Here is a 16,065-nt window from a genome sequence, read left to right as displayed (position 1 = left end):
ACTGAACTTTATGAGATTTCTATTATCTCAGTCCACCAGTCCATTGAGTTTTAGACTGTTGTTTGTCATATCACCACTTCCTCTGACAAAATGTTTTCAACAAAGTTACATACAGTGCCTTCTGAGGCATACAGGCTGCTCGTGAAGAAGTTGGATTATATAGGCCCCAGTGTTCTCTGCTAGATTATTCAGCTTCTTCTTTCAGTTATGCTTAGTAATTTTCATAATGATCAGTATTTTAATCCTGCCTTTACCCCTTCATCTCCTAAGTGAGAATGTCATGGAAAATTATACTGAAAGACTTATTACATTCAAGTTATTTTAGATCAAATGCTTTCACTTATCTTTTCCACACAGCCAGTCATTTCTTCTTCATAAAGGAATCTTAAAAAATGAGGGTATACATATGTCTAAATTATCTAATCAAGGACCTTGTTATACAAGGGGAGATAATAATTAAAGACACAAGAAGCATGCAGTGAAACAATGTTTGTGTACAAAGAATGCACTTGCTTGACTGTAGCTGGAACTTCCCTCCAAATCAGAAAGATAGGGAGGAATACCAGTACTATACAGACTCATATTCTCTTCACACTTTTTCTCATAATCTGTTAGCCACTTTTGCTCTCCTTAAAGTTTCCCTTGGACGTATCATCATAACCTGCATAATTGAATAGTACAAGGTAACTGTTTTAAAAACTGAACAGTTTTTGCTCTTTGAAATGACAAGTCTGGGCATCAGGCGAGAAATACACTTTCCAGGAAGATACATCTGCTTGTAGACAGTGGAAAGTGTAATGTAGAATTGCATGTCTAATCACTAGCACCTCTCAAAGTCTCCATACAGCTGTTGTATCACTTTAATAACACGTGAAAAGCACAGTTAAAGATTGTTCCTGATGACAAGAATTTTCCCCCATATTTTAGAAAGACTACGTGAAACAAACAAACAAACAAACAAACAAAAAACAGTGAAATACAATTTCTTTTATTTCTTTTTCCCCCCACCCTTTTTTTTTTTCCAATTTGGTGTTATTATGTTTGCAAAATAACATCTGATTTGTAGTGTAAAAGCTCATGTATACACATTCAAGTATGAACTTGTGTTTTGAACTTTGTTGCCTGCCTGGTAGAGCATTTTCCTTGCTACATAACAAAAATTGAATAAATAAGAAGTTGACTGATTATAGAGTAACATAGAGAATGGTACATAATTTTCCTCTGGGGAAAGTGGATGGAGGTAAATTCATTTGTTTAAGCATTAGCAAAAATAATTATTGGAAATTTAAAACCAACAAGAAACACATTGTTTCTTCTCCCTTTAGAAATATTTAAGTATTGAGAAAATAAAATCTCTCTCTTTTTCCAGAAAAAAAAAATCTATTTCATTTTTCAATGTTCTGTTTAATTTATTTATTTTTTTCAGAACAGTGCTGTTAAATAAGCCATATTTGTCAGCCTATGGTACTGTAATTTATCATTGTGATACGTGCCTCATATTTAAGTTTAACTGAGGCAATGATTAATTTGATATTTTAATTATATGTCAGTCTTTATTTATTCTTCTCATATATACTGAATGTCATTTTTCATGAAAAAACAAGAAAACAAAAAAACTTCTATACACGCTGCAAGTCTTGAAAGACATTTCCCAGGAGAACCTGAAGTGGTTGTGTTTTTTGTTTTGTTTTGTGAACTTATATTCTTCATCTACTGAACTGTCACCTTATTAAGATAAGTACAATATCCTGATAAATTCAAACCTTAAAACTTTCTACTTTAAGATTCTCATTTTGATCCCATATCTAGACAAGTAGAGATAACTGCAATCTGATAAAGTTAAGCCATAGTGATTGTCTTGTATCACCTACCTGTCTCATTTGTGCCTTAGCATATCTTCCAGAAGGATCTGTTCCATGATCTTTCCCAGCACAGAGGTGAAAGTGACAGGTCTGTAGTTCCTGGATTGTCATTTTACCTTTCTTTTCAGTGTTCAGTCTTCTTCTGGGGAGATATTCAAGACGCATCTGGACATCCAACTTAGTGATCTATTGTAGCAAGTCTGCTCTAGCAGGCTGGCTGGATTCAATGATCTCCTGAGGTCCCTTCGAATGCCTGCAATTCTTTTATTCTGCGCTTTTTCTGTCTAGATATGTTTAGCTTTACTTTAAAATGGAGAATATTATTTTCTCATCCACAAATTTGATATTAAAAATATTGATTTTTAAAGCAATATGTTTTTGAGTCTGTTGAGTTTGTAGACTTCATGTCTAAATGGACAATGTGAATGCTAATTTTTATGTAATTAACAACTTAAAACTCAGGAAACTAGAAGTCGTTTGTATTTCCAACTATTTATTTGCCATATATCCATTATGCTTCTCACTGAATTACAAAGAATAAATGTGAAGTCAGAAGTTATATCTAGTTAATAAGAGAAAGAAAATGCCCAGCCTCACACTTTTCCTATTTTTGTTGTCTATAAAGTAATGTGGAAAATTAAAATAAATAGTCTAATTAGGCTTATCTTCTGCAGTATATAAAAAGATTAAAATTAACTGTTTAGGCCTATGTTTATGCAAGGCATATAATCTGGGACTCACAGCAGATACATTTAGGCACCTGCAGCTTATATATAATTTATTATATCACTCAGACACTATGGGTTCCCTTTTTTAGGTGTAGGAGACATCAGTGCTTTAAGAACTCAATTTATGTGGTCTCTTCTTAGTAATTTACACTGGGGCATAATTTTACTTAGTAGCATTTTTTTCAATAAAGACAGCATTGAATTGTAATTTAATAATGACAATATTTTTACAAGAAAAAAAAGAACAAGGAAACTAACTCCATGGAACATTTAAAAATTTCTTGACCCTTTCCTAACAACACAATAAGTTATATGTCCTGGCCAATTACAATGTGAATTATTTGTTCTGCTGGCCTGCTTAGTAATAAAATGTATTCATGTTTGTTTTTTTTTTACAGTGTCCTGATAATATGTTTCACTTCAAATATTAATGCTTATCAATGATTTTTGAAAACTAGTCCTGAGTTAAACCATTTTAGACAAAGGAGAGTCTAGAAAGAAAAAAATTGGTTATATCTGGAAGAAATGGAAATATATATGTTTAGTTAATTACTTAAAGCAATATGTTAGCAGTATGAAATACTTTCAAAGGAAAAATAAATGATATTTCTGAAAAGAAAAAGCAATAGATTTTGATAAAAAATAAATGTTTTTTAAAGAAATACTTTTAAAAGCCAAAGTGCAGATTGAGGCTAAGCACCAGAAAAATTCCATTAGGAGTAAAATTAACTTTGAGTTTATGAATGAATAATACTTCTCAGTACAAATAAAGCAATTAGAAAAAAAATTGCAATACATTTCACCAGATAACATTTTTTTCAAATGCAAATCTACTCACGACATTTGATTTAATCTAAATATCAGTCCCTTTAAAAGATAGGCAAAGGGAACCATAGGAAATACTTTATGCAATGAAAATGCTTGATATCATTATCTAGAAATGTACAAAGCCTATACGATAAAGTTTAATTATAGTACAGACTTCAAGCAGAATTTATTTTACGTACAAGATATAATTTTTAAAAAATGTGAATTTACCTGCCACAGTGATATGGTTATATTACATCTTTTCACCTTATGAAATACTTCAGAATTACTTTTGTAAAATGACGTTTTTGTTTTATTTATCTATTTGTTTATTTATTTTACTTTCATTCAGGTTATTTGCAGTTTTTATATTTAATATTTTAGGAAAAGCTTCCCACCAAGATATTAAGCAGTAAATTAGTTGCCATTATTTAAATAAGTCTAATAAGGATGTCTGCAAATGTCAGTTGGCCATCATACTGAAGGACTGTCAATTACTTAGGCTTAGCGAGACTCTCTAGAAAGCAAGAGAATATTTTACCCTCTCAGTGACTGTGGTTATGAAAACACCCATGTCATTTCTAGAATATTTCTTAATATTATCAGACAAGGCTTATACCTTTTCAGTCTATTTGAACTATATTTGAACTAAGCTTTTATGATAAAAACATCTCAATTCTTCCCAGAAATCTTCAGTTACATGCCATTAAATAAATAGATCCTAAAATGTCTTCGTATCTCAGAGGCAGAGGGGTAATGTATGCCATCTCACTGTATGATCGGCACTGCAGATCTTCACCAGTCATCATTCAAGCACTAAGAATTTAAGTTACCAGAAGTCTTTCACAAAAGAATATGCTATGTAAGCAGATTATGCTAATAATTGTGTCACTGTCCTGTACTCATTCCAAAACTGTTGACTCAGATTATTTAAAATGACTTGAAGCTGACATAATACTGTAGAAAGTAGATAATCAAAAAGAATATGATGAAAAGTCAATACAAACACAACAGATGAGCAAATGGATTTGTCTCACAAATTGGATCCTTTAATTCTCTTTGCCCAAGGTTGTTGTGATCAAAATGCAGGACCCAACAACTGGCCCTATTGAAACTCATACAGTCAACCTTGGCCCATCAATCCAGTTTATCAAGGTTCCTTTGCAGTGTCTTTCTCCCCTCAGGCAGATCAACACTCCCTCCCATCTTGTCATCTGCAAATTTACTGAGGGTGCCCTCAATCCGCTCGTCAAGATCGCTAATAAAGATGTTAAATAGAAGCAGCCCAGTACCCCAGTACATGGCTCATGATTGGCAGCCAAGTGGATTTAAGTCCAATGACCACAGTTGCCAGTTAGATTATATTCTTTTGTATAATTGTAGAAGACAAACAAATATATATTCAAGTATATATTACAGAATGAATATTGATATGGTTTGGAATTTAGGCTGATCTTTGATTTTAGATTCTACTGACTTCCAAAATAACCTTTGTTCTGTAATTACAACAGTGTCTTCCCAGCTGCCTACAGAATATAGCAATATAAAGAAAAATAAGTGCTCAGAATTACTGCAGTCCCAATGGAGAAATCCCATTATGACTCATATACAAATTTATCTACATAGCTATTGCATAGCAAGCAGGGTGCATCTGTGTGGGCTTCTTGGAAAGCTGAATAATTACCATATGTGGCAGGTACAGTATATCACTCTTGGCACTAAAATGGTTATGTTATGTATTTTCAGAATAGTGTAGATGGAGCCAGCTCTGTGACATGCTCTTATCCCAAAACTTCCTGCAGTGTCTAGTGGTCTTCCTGAGTTCAAGTTTAACTGGTGCTTTCAGGAGCTGTACAGGGATTTCCTGCAGATAAGGATTTTGAATATCAAACACAAGTAGATATTAGTAAAATGTATCACAGAATCACAGAATGGTTACAGTTGATAGGAACCCCCGGAGGTCATCTGATTCAACCTCATGCCCAAGTAGTTGCCCAGAACCATGTCCAGTAGCTTTTGCAGAGCTGCAAGGATGGAGAATCCACAGTTTCTTTAAAGAAACTATACCAGTTCTCTGGCACCTGCATGGTAAAGAAGTACTTTTGATGTTTATATGGAACATCTTGTGTTCTAGTTGTTGCCTACTGCATCTTGCATTTGCACTGAGCAGCACTGAAAAGCCTAGCTTAATCTTCTTTGCATTCTCCCTTCAGGTATTTACACACACTGATATGGTGTACCCCAAAGCCTCTTATTCTCCGGGTTGAATACTTTCAACTCTCAACCTCTCATTAGAGAGGTGCTCCAGTCCCTTGATAACCATTAGACTCTCTCCAGTACATTGAATGTCTCTCCTATCCTGGTGTTTCCAGAATTGGACACAGTATTCCAGGTCCAGCTTCATCAATGCTTAGCAGAGAAGGATAACTTCTCCTAATCTGCTGGTGATACTTTGCCTAATATAGACAAGAGCACAACGCCATTAGCATTCTTTTAGCAATAAGAACACTGCAAGGACACACATTCCTGGTTCACGTTCAACTTGATGTTTACCAGGACTCCTAGGTTCTTTCCTGCAAAGGTGCTTTCCAGCTGGATAATCCCCATCATGTACTGGTGCCTGGGATGATTCCTCCCCAGACACAGGACTCTGTCTTTCTCCTTGTTGAACTTCTCAGATTCACAGAATCACAGAATAGCCAGGGTTGGAAGGGACCTCAAGGATCATGAATCTCCAATCCCCCCTGCCACAAGCAGGGCCACCAACCTCTACATTTAATACTAGTCTAGGCTGTCCAGGGCCCCATCCAATCTGGCCTTAACACCTGCAGGAACAGGGCATCCATAACCTCTCTGGGCAGCCTGTTCCAACACCTCTCTCTGTAAAGAACTTCCCCTGACATCCAATCTAAATCTTCCTTCCCTCAACTTAAAACCATTTCCCCTTGTCCTGTGGAAGTCAACTCTTTGAAAGAGTTTATAGGCTCCCTTTAGGTATTGAAAGGTTGCATGAGGTCACTCCACAGTCTTCTCTTTTCCAGGCTGAACAGCTGCCTCATCTGGGAGGTGCTCCAGTCCCTTGATCATCTCTGTGGCCCTCCTCTGGACCCTCTCCAACAGCTCCCTATCTCTCCTGTACTGGGGGCTCCAGACCTGGACGCAGTACAGATGTGGCCTCACAAGAGCAGAGTAGAGGGGGACAATCACCTCCCTGTCTCTGCTGGCCACCCCTCTTTTGATGGAGCCCAGGATGCCATTTGCCTTCCAAGCCGCAAGAGCACACTGCTGGCTCATGCTAAGCTTTTCATCCATCAGGACCCCCAGGTCCCTCTCCAGAGGGTTGCTCTCAAGGACCCTTCCTTCCAGACTGTATGGGTGCCTGGGATTCTTCTGGCCCAAATGCAAAACTTTGCACTTTGCTGTGTTGAACCTCATCAAGTTCACGTGGGCCCACCTTTCAAGTCTGTTGAGGTCCCTCTGAATTGCATCCCTTCCTTCTACCATGTCAACTGCACCACTCAGCTTGGTGTCATCAGCAAACTTGCTGAGGATGCACTCAATACCATCATCGATGTCATTGATAAAGATGTTAAAGAGCACCAGTCCCAAGACAGACCCCTGGGGATACCACTCATTACCGGCCTCCATCTGGATATAGAACAATCATTAATCACCACACTGTCTGCAGCCTTTCAACCAGTTTCTTATCCACTGAGTGGTCCACCTATCAAATCCACATCCCTCCAATTTGGAGATAAGGATGTGGTGGGGAACCATGTCATAGCTCTTGCTCAAGTCCAGGTAAATGACACCGGTCACCTTCCCCTTGTCCACCGATGCCATCACTCTATCATAGAAGACTGTCAGATTGGTGAGGCATTTGATCAACTATCCCCTGATGAAGCCGTACTGGCTGTCTTGGATCACACACTTCTTCATGTGATCAAGCATGTCTTCCAGGAGAATCTGTTCCATGATCTTCCCAGGCACAGAAGTGAGACTCACTGGCCTGTAGTTCCCCAGGTCCTCTTTGCTCCCTTTCTTGTAAATGAGAGTGAAACTTCATGAGATCAGCTCACCTCTCCAGCCTGTGCAGGTCTTAGAGTCCACAGCCCTCTGTGGAATAAAACACTCTCCCAACTTTTGTGTAATCTGCAGGTTTACTGAGGGTGCACTCAGCCTCATTGTTCAGATCACTAATGAAGATGTTGAACAGGACTGGACACGGTACTAAACCTTGGCATACCTCATTCATTACTAGCCTCCAATTAGATTTTACACCATTGATCACTACCCACTAGATCCACCCACTGAGTCAGTGTTTGGTTCATTTTTCTGCCTGTTCATTTATCCTTCAACAGTTTCTCTATGGGATGAAGTGTGAAAGGCCTTACGGAATTCTAAGAAGACAATATTCACTGTTCCTCACTCCTCCTATGGGCGAGTCATTTCATTACAGAGGTTTATCTGGTTGGTCTTTGTGATTCTGTGCCTTCCCCTCAGTGAACCTACGTGGACAACTCATGATGATTTCTTTTCCTTCATGTACCTGGAAATGAATTGCAGGATTAGCTGTTCTGTCCTATTCCCAGAGATTGACTGGCCTGTAGTTCCCTGGGTATTCTTTCTTCCTCTTCTTCAAGATGCAACTGACATTTACTTTCTTTCAGACTTTGGGCACTTCTCTCTATTGCCACAATTGAGCAAAGGTTACAGAGTGTAGTCTCACAACCACATCTGCTAGTTTCCTCAGCACTAATGGCGTATCCCATCAGAGCACAGGAGCTTGCAAAGGCAAAGTTTGCTCAAGTATTCCACAGACTAATCTTTCATCAAGAACACACCTTTTTTTTCCCAGCCCTTTAGTCTGGTTTTTGGAACATGGGGCTCCTGAGGTCCATTAACACTCAGTATCTTGGTTTTTTCACTATCCTAGGTAACCAGATATCCTGTTTCCTTCAGGAGAGGGCCCACATTTTCCCTAGTCTTCCTTTTGTTATGGAGATACTTGCAGGAATCCTTCTTGTTCCCTTTGCTGTGCTTGAACAATTCAGTTATAACTGGGAAATAAAGTAGGCTAGCTCTGTCAAAACTGTACAGCTCTACTAGTTAAGTATTCAGTATTTTTCTGCTTTGTCATTCTATTAAGGTAAAATCTTGGAAGTATGTTTGATGGAGCGACATCAGATTTAATCTACATGTTCTGAAGTTTACATGAAGATTCATTTTTGTGTCGATTTCACACAGTGTTGGAATATGTACTTACAAGGCAGTTACTGATTGCCATTGTCTTCTTACACACACTTTCAGCTCTCTAATGCTGTTCTATTCTTTCATCTGATTTAAACAGAACAGTATTCAGAACAGTGTATTGGATGTGACAGGAACATATTGTAAACCCTGGACCATTTCTTGTATTCCATTTGTCACGTTCACAATATCAGTGTTGCTATAGTACTGAGGTTATTACTTGTGTTCTCCACATATCCTGGAGGATTTTTTGCTGTTTATTTTGCTTTTGTTCTCTTGCTTGTAGAAGCATTATATTAACACTGTTCCAATTTATTTACTGCTGAAACTGATGTGTACCTATGAAAATAACATACGGCTTTAATGCTATAAATATAAACACAAAGAGAAGAAAAACGCAATGATTATTTTTTTTTTCCTTAGCAACAGAATCAGATTCAATATCAAAATCTACCTTTAAAGTTCCCTCAGAACATACTTTTAAAATACATTGTTATACTCTCTGTAAATTTACTTCATGTAAATCATGTTCCTCTGCCTTTTTATTTCATGAAAATATTTGCAAAAGGAATAAAAAATCAAAATTATGCCATTTATTTAAAAATATGTATGAAAGCATGCAATATAATTAGATGTATTACTTTTACTGAACAGTAGAGTCCCTCACTGATGTTAATGCTGCAAATATACTGCTTTATAAAGGAAGAGCAAAATAGGAGGAAAAAAAAAAAAAAAAAAAGATATTTTACCTTCTTTTCGTTCAGGAGAAAAAACTTTTTCTCACAGTTCTTCTTATTTACATTTTTACAGACATGCATGAGAACATGACAATCTCTTCAGACTGAACAATGTAAATTGTAGATAGAAAAAAATCAGGGAAAATACTGGTTATAAGTCAATCTGTTATTTCTATTACTGTTGAAAAGAAAGGTGAATTTAAGAATGATAAATTTTATTCTAACTTAAATCATGAAGTGAGAAATCCATGGAAGAATAACTTTTGTTTTTTACTTATGGCAAAAAAGAAAATTGACTTTTAGATTTTTTTCATTCTGTTTTTATAAATCGGTGTTGTTCATGTTAAATCTTTCAAAGCATTTGTTAATTGTGTCTTTCCTTCCTCTTTGATCTATGCATACTTAAGCAGTTCAAGTGCCATATGGGTGTTCATTAACTGAAAAGAAACAAATACAAATATGAACCACAAATAAAAAATATGCTAGCATGAGCGAAATCATTGTTGTTGAATTGGTAAAAAGTTGTTCTTAATGCATACAAAAAGCACTAACTCTGATGATAGGAGTAGATTTCACTTGCAGAAGCAGGCAGAGTAGATACCTTAGCTTTTTTGTTAACACTAAAGATCTTACAGAAATTCTGGAAGTTTTCTGTTCTTAAAAAGCATATAATTTAGTATATCACATCTGTGTGAAAAACACCAGAAAGCCAATGCAATCACTAGTCACAGCCAACACAGATCCATGATAGAAAAGCCCTGTTTAACAAATATAACTTCTTTTTATGACGAAGTTACCCATTCTATAGAGTTATAGAAGCATAGAATGGCCTGGGTTGAAAAGGACCACAATGATAATCTAGTTTCAAGCCCCCTGAGATGTGCAGGGTCGCCAGCCGCTAGACCAGGCTGCCCAGATCCACATCCAGCCTGGCCTTGAATGCCTCCAGGAATGGGGCATCACAGCCTCCTTAGGCAACCTGCTCCAGTGTCTCACCACCCTCTGAGTGAAAAACTTCCTCCTAATATCTAACCTAAACCTCCCCTGTCTCAGTTTAAGGCCATTCCCCCTTGTCCTCTCACTATCCACCCTCATAAACAGCTGTTCGCCTTCCTGTTTGTATGCTCCCATCAAGTACTGGAAGGCCTCAATGAGGTCTCCCCAGAGACCTGTCCATGCTAAACAATCTCATTTTCCTCAACCTTTCCTCATAGAAGAGGTGCTCCAGCCTTCTGATCATCTTAGTGGCCGTCCTCTGGACCTGCTCCAAGAGCTCCACATCCTTCTTGTACTGGGGGCCCCAGGTCTGGACGCAGTACTCCAGATGGGGCCTCATAAGAGCTGATTAGAGGGGGACAATCTCCTCCCCCTCCCTGCTGACCACCCCTTTTTTAATGCAGCCCAGAACACTGTTGGCCTTCCGTGCTGCAAGCGCACACTGCTGGCTCATATCTAGTTTCTCGTCCACCAGGACCCCCAAGTCATTCTCCGCAGGGCTGCTCTCCTGGAGGTCTTTCTCCAGTTTATATAAATACCTGGGATTGCCCTGACCTAAGTGCAACACCCTGTACTTGGCCTTATTGAACGTCCTTAGGTTTTCATAGGCCATCTTCTCTAGCATGCCCAGGTCCCTCTGGATGGCTTCTCTTCCTTCTAGTGTATTGACTGCACTGCTCAACTTGGTGTCATCTGCAAACTTGCTGATGGTGCACTCAGTGCCATCATCTATGTCACTGACGAAGATATTGAAGAGCACCAGTCCCAGGACCGACCCCTGAGGGACACCGCTTGTGACCGGCCTCCACCTTGACACAAAACCATTGATCACAACCCTTTGGCTGTGTCCAGCCAGCCAATTCCTAATCCATCCAACATTCAATCCCTCAAATCTACATGTCTCCAATTTAGAGAGAAGGATATGGTGAGGGACCATGTCAAAGGCTTTGCAGAAGTCCAGGTAGATGACATCCATTTCCCTTCCCCGTCCACCAAAACTGTCACTCCATCATAGAAAGCTGCCAGATTGATCAGGCACGCTCTGCCCTTTGGTAAAGCCATGCTAGCTGTCTTTATCTCTCATATGTGTCTTAACATAGCTTCTAGGAGGATCTACTCCATGATCTTCCCAGGTATTTGGACATGAAATTGTAAATGTCATGCCTAGAAGATCAGTGATGAAAGGTGCTATTCCAGACTTGATAAATAGTACATGCATTAAAAAATAACAATAATAATTAAATTTAAAAAATAATAAAATTTGGATAAGAAGAAAAAATTTGAAATGAAAAATGTATTTGAAATTTAAATTTCGGTGCCTAGTTTTGACTTTTTTCTCCTTGAATGAGTACTAAGAATGAGAACAACTGAGCTTCTGCCAACTATTTTGTGACTATAAAAATATAGTCACAAAAAGATATGTTCAATCTGATTTCATTTGAATAGCTTATTAATTGGCATTCATTAGTAGCCGTATTTCTGCTAATGAAGCTCATTAAAAGAATTTGTCCACTCCTGTTATGTAGAACTCTCTGAGGCATGCTTTACACAATGTCTTCGTACAGCATTTCTATTGACGTTAATAGGAATTCTTCAGCATAATAAAAATTGAATATGAAAATAATACTTACTGACAAATTAGTTCATATGTACCTTGTTTCTAAGAAGAAATTAAGGTCAGAAAGCATTTTGATTTTTAAACTCTGCAAATTTATACTATGAAGTATCAATGGCATAGATGAATACGTGTGGATATTGCTACATTTATGATACTGCAACTAATGTGATCTTGACATACTGGGAGTTAAAATGATTAGCTTATTCAACAGTAAGTAATGTTAGCCATATATTTGGTAGAAAAATCTCCCAGATTGTATTCTAAATTCTCAGGATGCAGCACACAGTGAACTTAAAATTTCGGTATTGTTTAAGAGCAGATGGAAGTTATTTATTGACTGAAGGAGATGGCACTTTTAGTCTAGGGAAGAGAAGGCTGAGGGAAGATCTTATTGCTCTCTTCAAATACTTGAAAGGTGATTGCAGCGAGAGTGGGGTTGGTCTCTTCTCACTGGCAACAGGTGACAGGATGAGGGGAAACAATCTGAAGTTGCACCAGGGGAGATTTAGGTTGGATATCAGGAAAAACTTATTTACAGAAAGGATTGTTAAGCACTGGAATAGGCTCCCCAGGGAGGTGCTTGAGTCACCATTCTTGGATGTGCTTAAAAACTGTTTGGATGTGTTGAATTTAAAAACTAAAGTTTTCAGAGTTCAGACAGAGTAAATGTTACAAAATTTTTTGAAGGAAAAATACAAACTCTGTGTCACTGGTTTTACTGAACATCCTGTTTCTAAGATCTTATGTTGCCTTCAGTGGAAGCATGAATTGCAGAAAGGTTAGGATTCATCTTCTGCACTCAGATTAGTTTAGAAGTCTTAATGTACTCTTTTATATTAATAAGAAGATAATGAAATGAGCCAAATATTATTTTTAAAGTTATATAATAATGTAAGCAGAGCATTAGTTTTATTTTAGAAGGTGGATTTTTAATTAGTACTTTAAATTTTAATGTAATTTTATAGTAATGCATTGCTTTTTGTACGTAATTTTACAAGACAACAGTAAAACAGTTTTAGGCAGTGACTGCTGAAGGTATCACTAGTCTTTGTATTCATCATATTTAAGGACAGCAAATCTTTTTGTGTCTCTTTTAAAATTAACAGTATCTCACCACTTTTGTCTCATCATCTAAAACCTATTCAGTTATCCAAAAGCTTCCTGATCATGCCAAGGCTTATGTTTGTTAAGAATATCTCCCAGTGCTCTGTCTTGACTAATTTTGTTCTTTGTTTCAAACTTTGCTTGATTTAGATCTGTTATTCTCCAAGTCTGTATAGCACCTTTAATTATTATTTTTATTTTATATAACTAAAGAGTCAAGGAAATATCAAATTCCTTTATTTACTCCTCCAATGTAAGCAGTATCCTGCTATTGTTTTAGAAAAATATAAGAATGTGTCTGTAGCTGGATCTCAATGAAAACCTTGTGATTATTTTTATTATTTTCTCATAGTTTTCTACTCTTTTATTTTTTTTATTCTTTTTTTTTTTTGGCACATAAGCAAATGCTCAGTAGACTAAGACAGGCTTTTTTCAGTGCTGAGACTTAAAAAAAATACACATTGAAACAACTAATTTAAATTTTCTGTATTTTTCAGCACAAAGGGGTATATTAAAGCATTGTAAGTGATAATAAATATTTATTCTCTAGAATTACAGAGTAGCTCCTGTGGCAATCCTGGAGTCCCACCAAAGGGTATCTTATATGGTACAAGGTTTGACGTTGGTGACAAAATCCGATACAGCTGTGTAACTGGATATATTTTGGATGGCCATCCTCAGCTTACTTGCATAGCTAACTCTGTGAATACAGCATCATGGGACTTTCCTGTTCCTATTTGCAGAGGTAAGAGATATTCTACAATAATCTTGTCAAATATATACATTATGTTTATTGGTCTGAATGACTTTGAAATATCTGTTTTGACTATTAACTTTTAGATTGCAATTGAAGATTTTTTTTTTATTTTTTTTTTGTCTCGTGCAGATTTATTTGTATATATCTGTGCTTTTACTATTGTCACAGTAAAATTATGGTGTTTTGTTGGTTTTTTTTGTTTGTTTTTTGGTAGATATACGTAATTAAATTTCAGAATTAGAAAAAGGCAATTATGTTTTAGACCTTCAGAAAGAATTAACTGTGCATTACTGAATGGAACGAAGTCGATAAAATGGAGCAATCATTACTGCTACAACCAAATATGAGAAAGTATTTTGAGGTAGTGCTGTTATAACATATAACATTTATATTTGTGAATGTATATATATAACATTTACATTTGTATGAACCATCTGACTCAGTCAAAAAGCCAACAAAAACATATACACTGAAATTAGCACCCTGATAAATTTCTGATTAGAACAATATATTTAGTTAGAGCTGCCTGGCAAGTACCACAAGAATGCAGTTATATACGAAAAAGGCACATAATTGGAAATAACATTCAATTATTACCTATTCTTGGCTTTAATATGCTTTTCCGTAATCTTGAAGAAGATAAACGTTGTTAATAGTGCTATTTTTTAGTAAAAACATTGATAATCCTTCCCTTTCTACATCCCAGTAAAATGTTAGTTAGTAATGAGGAAGATATACATACAAGGAGTAAATCCAAATTATATTTTGGGAAAAGATTTGATAGAAATATGTTAATTTGGACACGACTTACATTTTTAAGAAAGTTGAAGGTTAACAGACTTTGCCTTATACTATGTTTCAAATTATTGATCTGCCAGTTTTGAAGTGAATTGACATTAAAAATTGCACCCTGAAATGATGAGGATGAGAGGCCTGAACCTCATGATTATATTTGTCCGTCTTTCCTCACAGTCACAGTATTATAAGTCTGCTCATGAAGTAATGTCTCCTGTTTTATTATGTCAGCCTGTGATGTCAGATGTGAGTGTTGTTGGAACTGCAGTGGAGGTAGCTGTTCTTCTGCCAATATGCTATTAGGTTTTGTTGCCAAGAAAGAGAAAGCAGCAGAGAGGCAGTCTAACAACCTGGTGTCTAACATGGAAATATGTATGAAGCAAAGGTGTGCAGACGAATTCCTCCACGTGAAAAAAATTGCATCCATTGACATTATTTGATGCTTGATTAACATTTATGGAGACCAAACCATGGGTGTAAGTACAGTGAATCTGTGGCTGGAGAATTTCAGCAGAGGGAACAGCATCACCTCCAATTGTACATATTTTTACAGGCACTTGGTCATTTCTGGAGAAAATACATAGTAAGTGGTTGTGACTATGTTCAAAAATAATATCTTGCAGCTGAGAATTTGCTGAGAATAATCTTATTTTGTTCTCTATATCTACTACATTTTCCATTAAAGTAAATATAAGGGGTTATTTTCAGAGGGACTGCATAGATAAAATTTCTATTGCAACTTTTTCAGGAGCAGTTTTCATAGATTTTATTTTTATTCTAAGGAAAAGTGCAGATTTGGAATGACATGCTCCCAGTGTTGTTCGTGATAAAACGTAATGTGTAAGCAGAAGACTAACACATAAAAATAATTTTTTAAAAAAGCAAACATTCTTGTTCATGATTAAAATCTGTAGAGTAAAATAGAGGTGATAAATCAGAAAGGATTCAGAAAATGAGGCAGCAAGTTATACTACTTTTCAAAATTGCCATTTCTTTCTAGAGATAGAAAGAAGTCAAAATTGGCAGAGTGTGTGAAAAAGGTGACATGATTTACTGCAAAAGCTTCTGTGGAAAAACAATATTTTTTCAGAGTGAAGAGTTCCCTAATCTGGACAGCAGTGAAGAATCTAAGCAATAAAAGCTTGACGAAAAACAAAACAAAACAAAATAAAAGTAGTAAGGTGTACATTTTAGTAGTGGTGGTTGCTAATTGCAGAAACATAGCAAATAAATATGACGATTCTTGATTTCAGTTTTAACACAAGATTGATTGCTTAAGCGCTTAGTGCACAAAATTACTCTTAAGGGCTTTTTTTTGTTCTAATTTCAATATAATTTTTTTCCTAATTATATTCAGTAGTTTCTCTGTGACTCTCTTTAATATCAAAAACATCTAGGTTCACATTTAATG

At 36.4% G+C, this 16,065-nt stretch overlaps 1 protein-coding gene across 2 annotated transcripts in view; it reads left to right on the top strand.

Annotated features, from left to right (window-relative positions):
- Window positions 1-16,065, top strand: part of CSMD3 (CUB and Sushi multiple domains 3) — a 512,773-nt gene that overhangs the window by 101,034 nt on the left and 395,674 nt on the right. For both annotated transcript variants that reach the window (XM_052703606.1, XM_052703607.1), the window contains exon 4: window positions 13,653-13,847. In XM_052703606.1, the coding sequence (XP_052559566.1) occupies window positions 13,653-13,847 (195 nt within the window). The remainder of the gene's footprint in view (window positions 1-13,652; window positions 13,848-16,065) is intronic.

This window comes from Tympanuchus pallidicinctus, unplaced genomic scaffold, assembly GCF_026119805.1.
Source record: "Tympanuchus pallidicinctus isolate F22 unplaced genomic scaffold, pur_lepc_1.0 scaffold5, whole genome shotgun sequence".
Lineage (NCBI taxonomy): Eukaryota > Metazoa > Chordata > Aves > Galliformes > Phasianidae > Tympanuchus > Tympanuchus pallidicinctus.
Note: the sequence above shows the minus strand (reverse complement) of the source record. Positions and strands in the feature narration are given on the sequence as shown.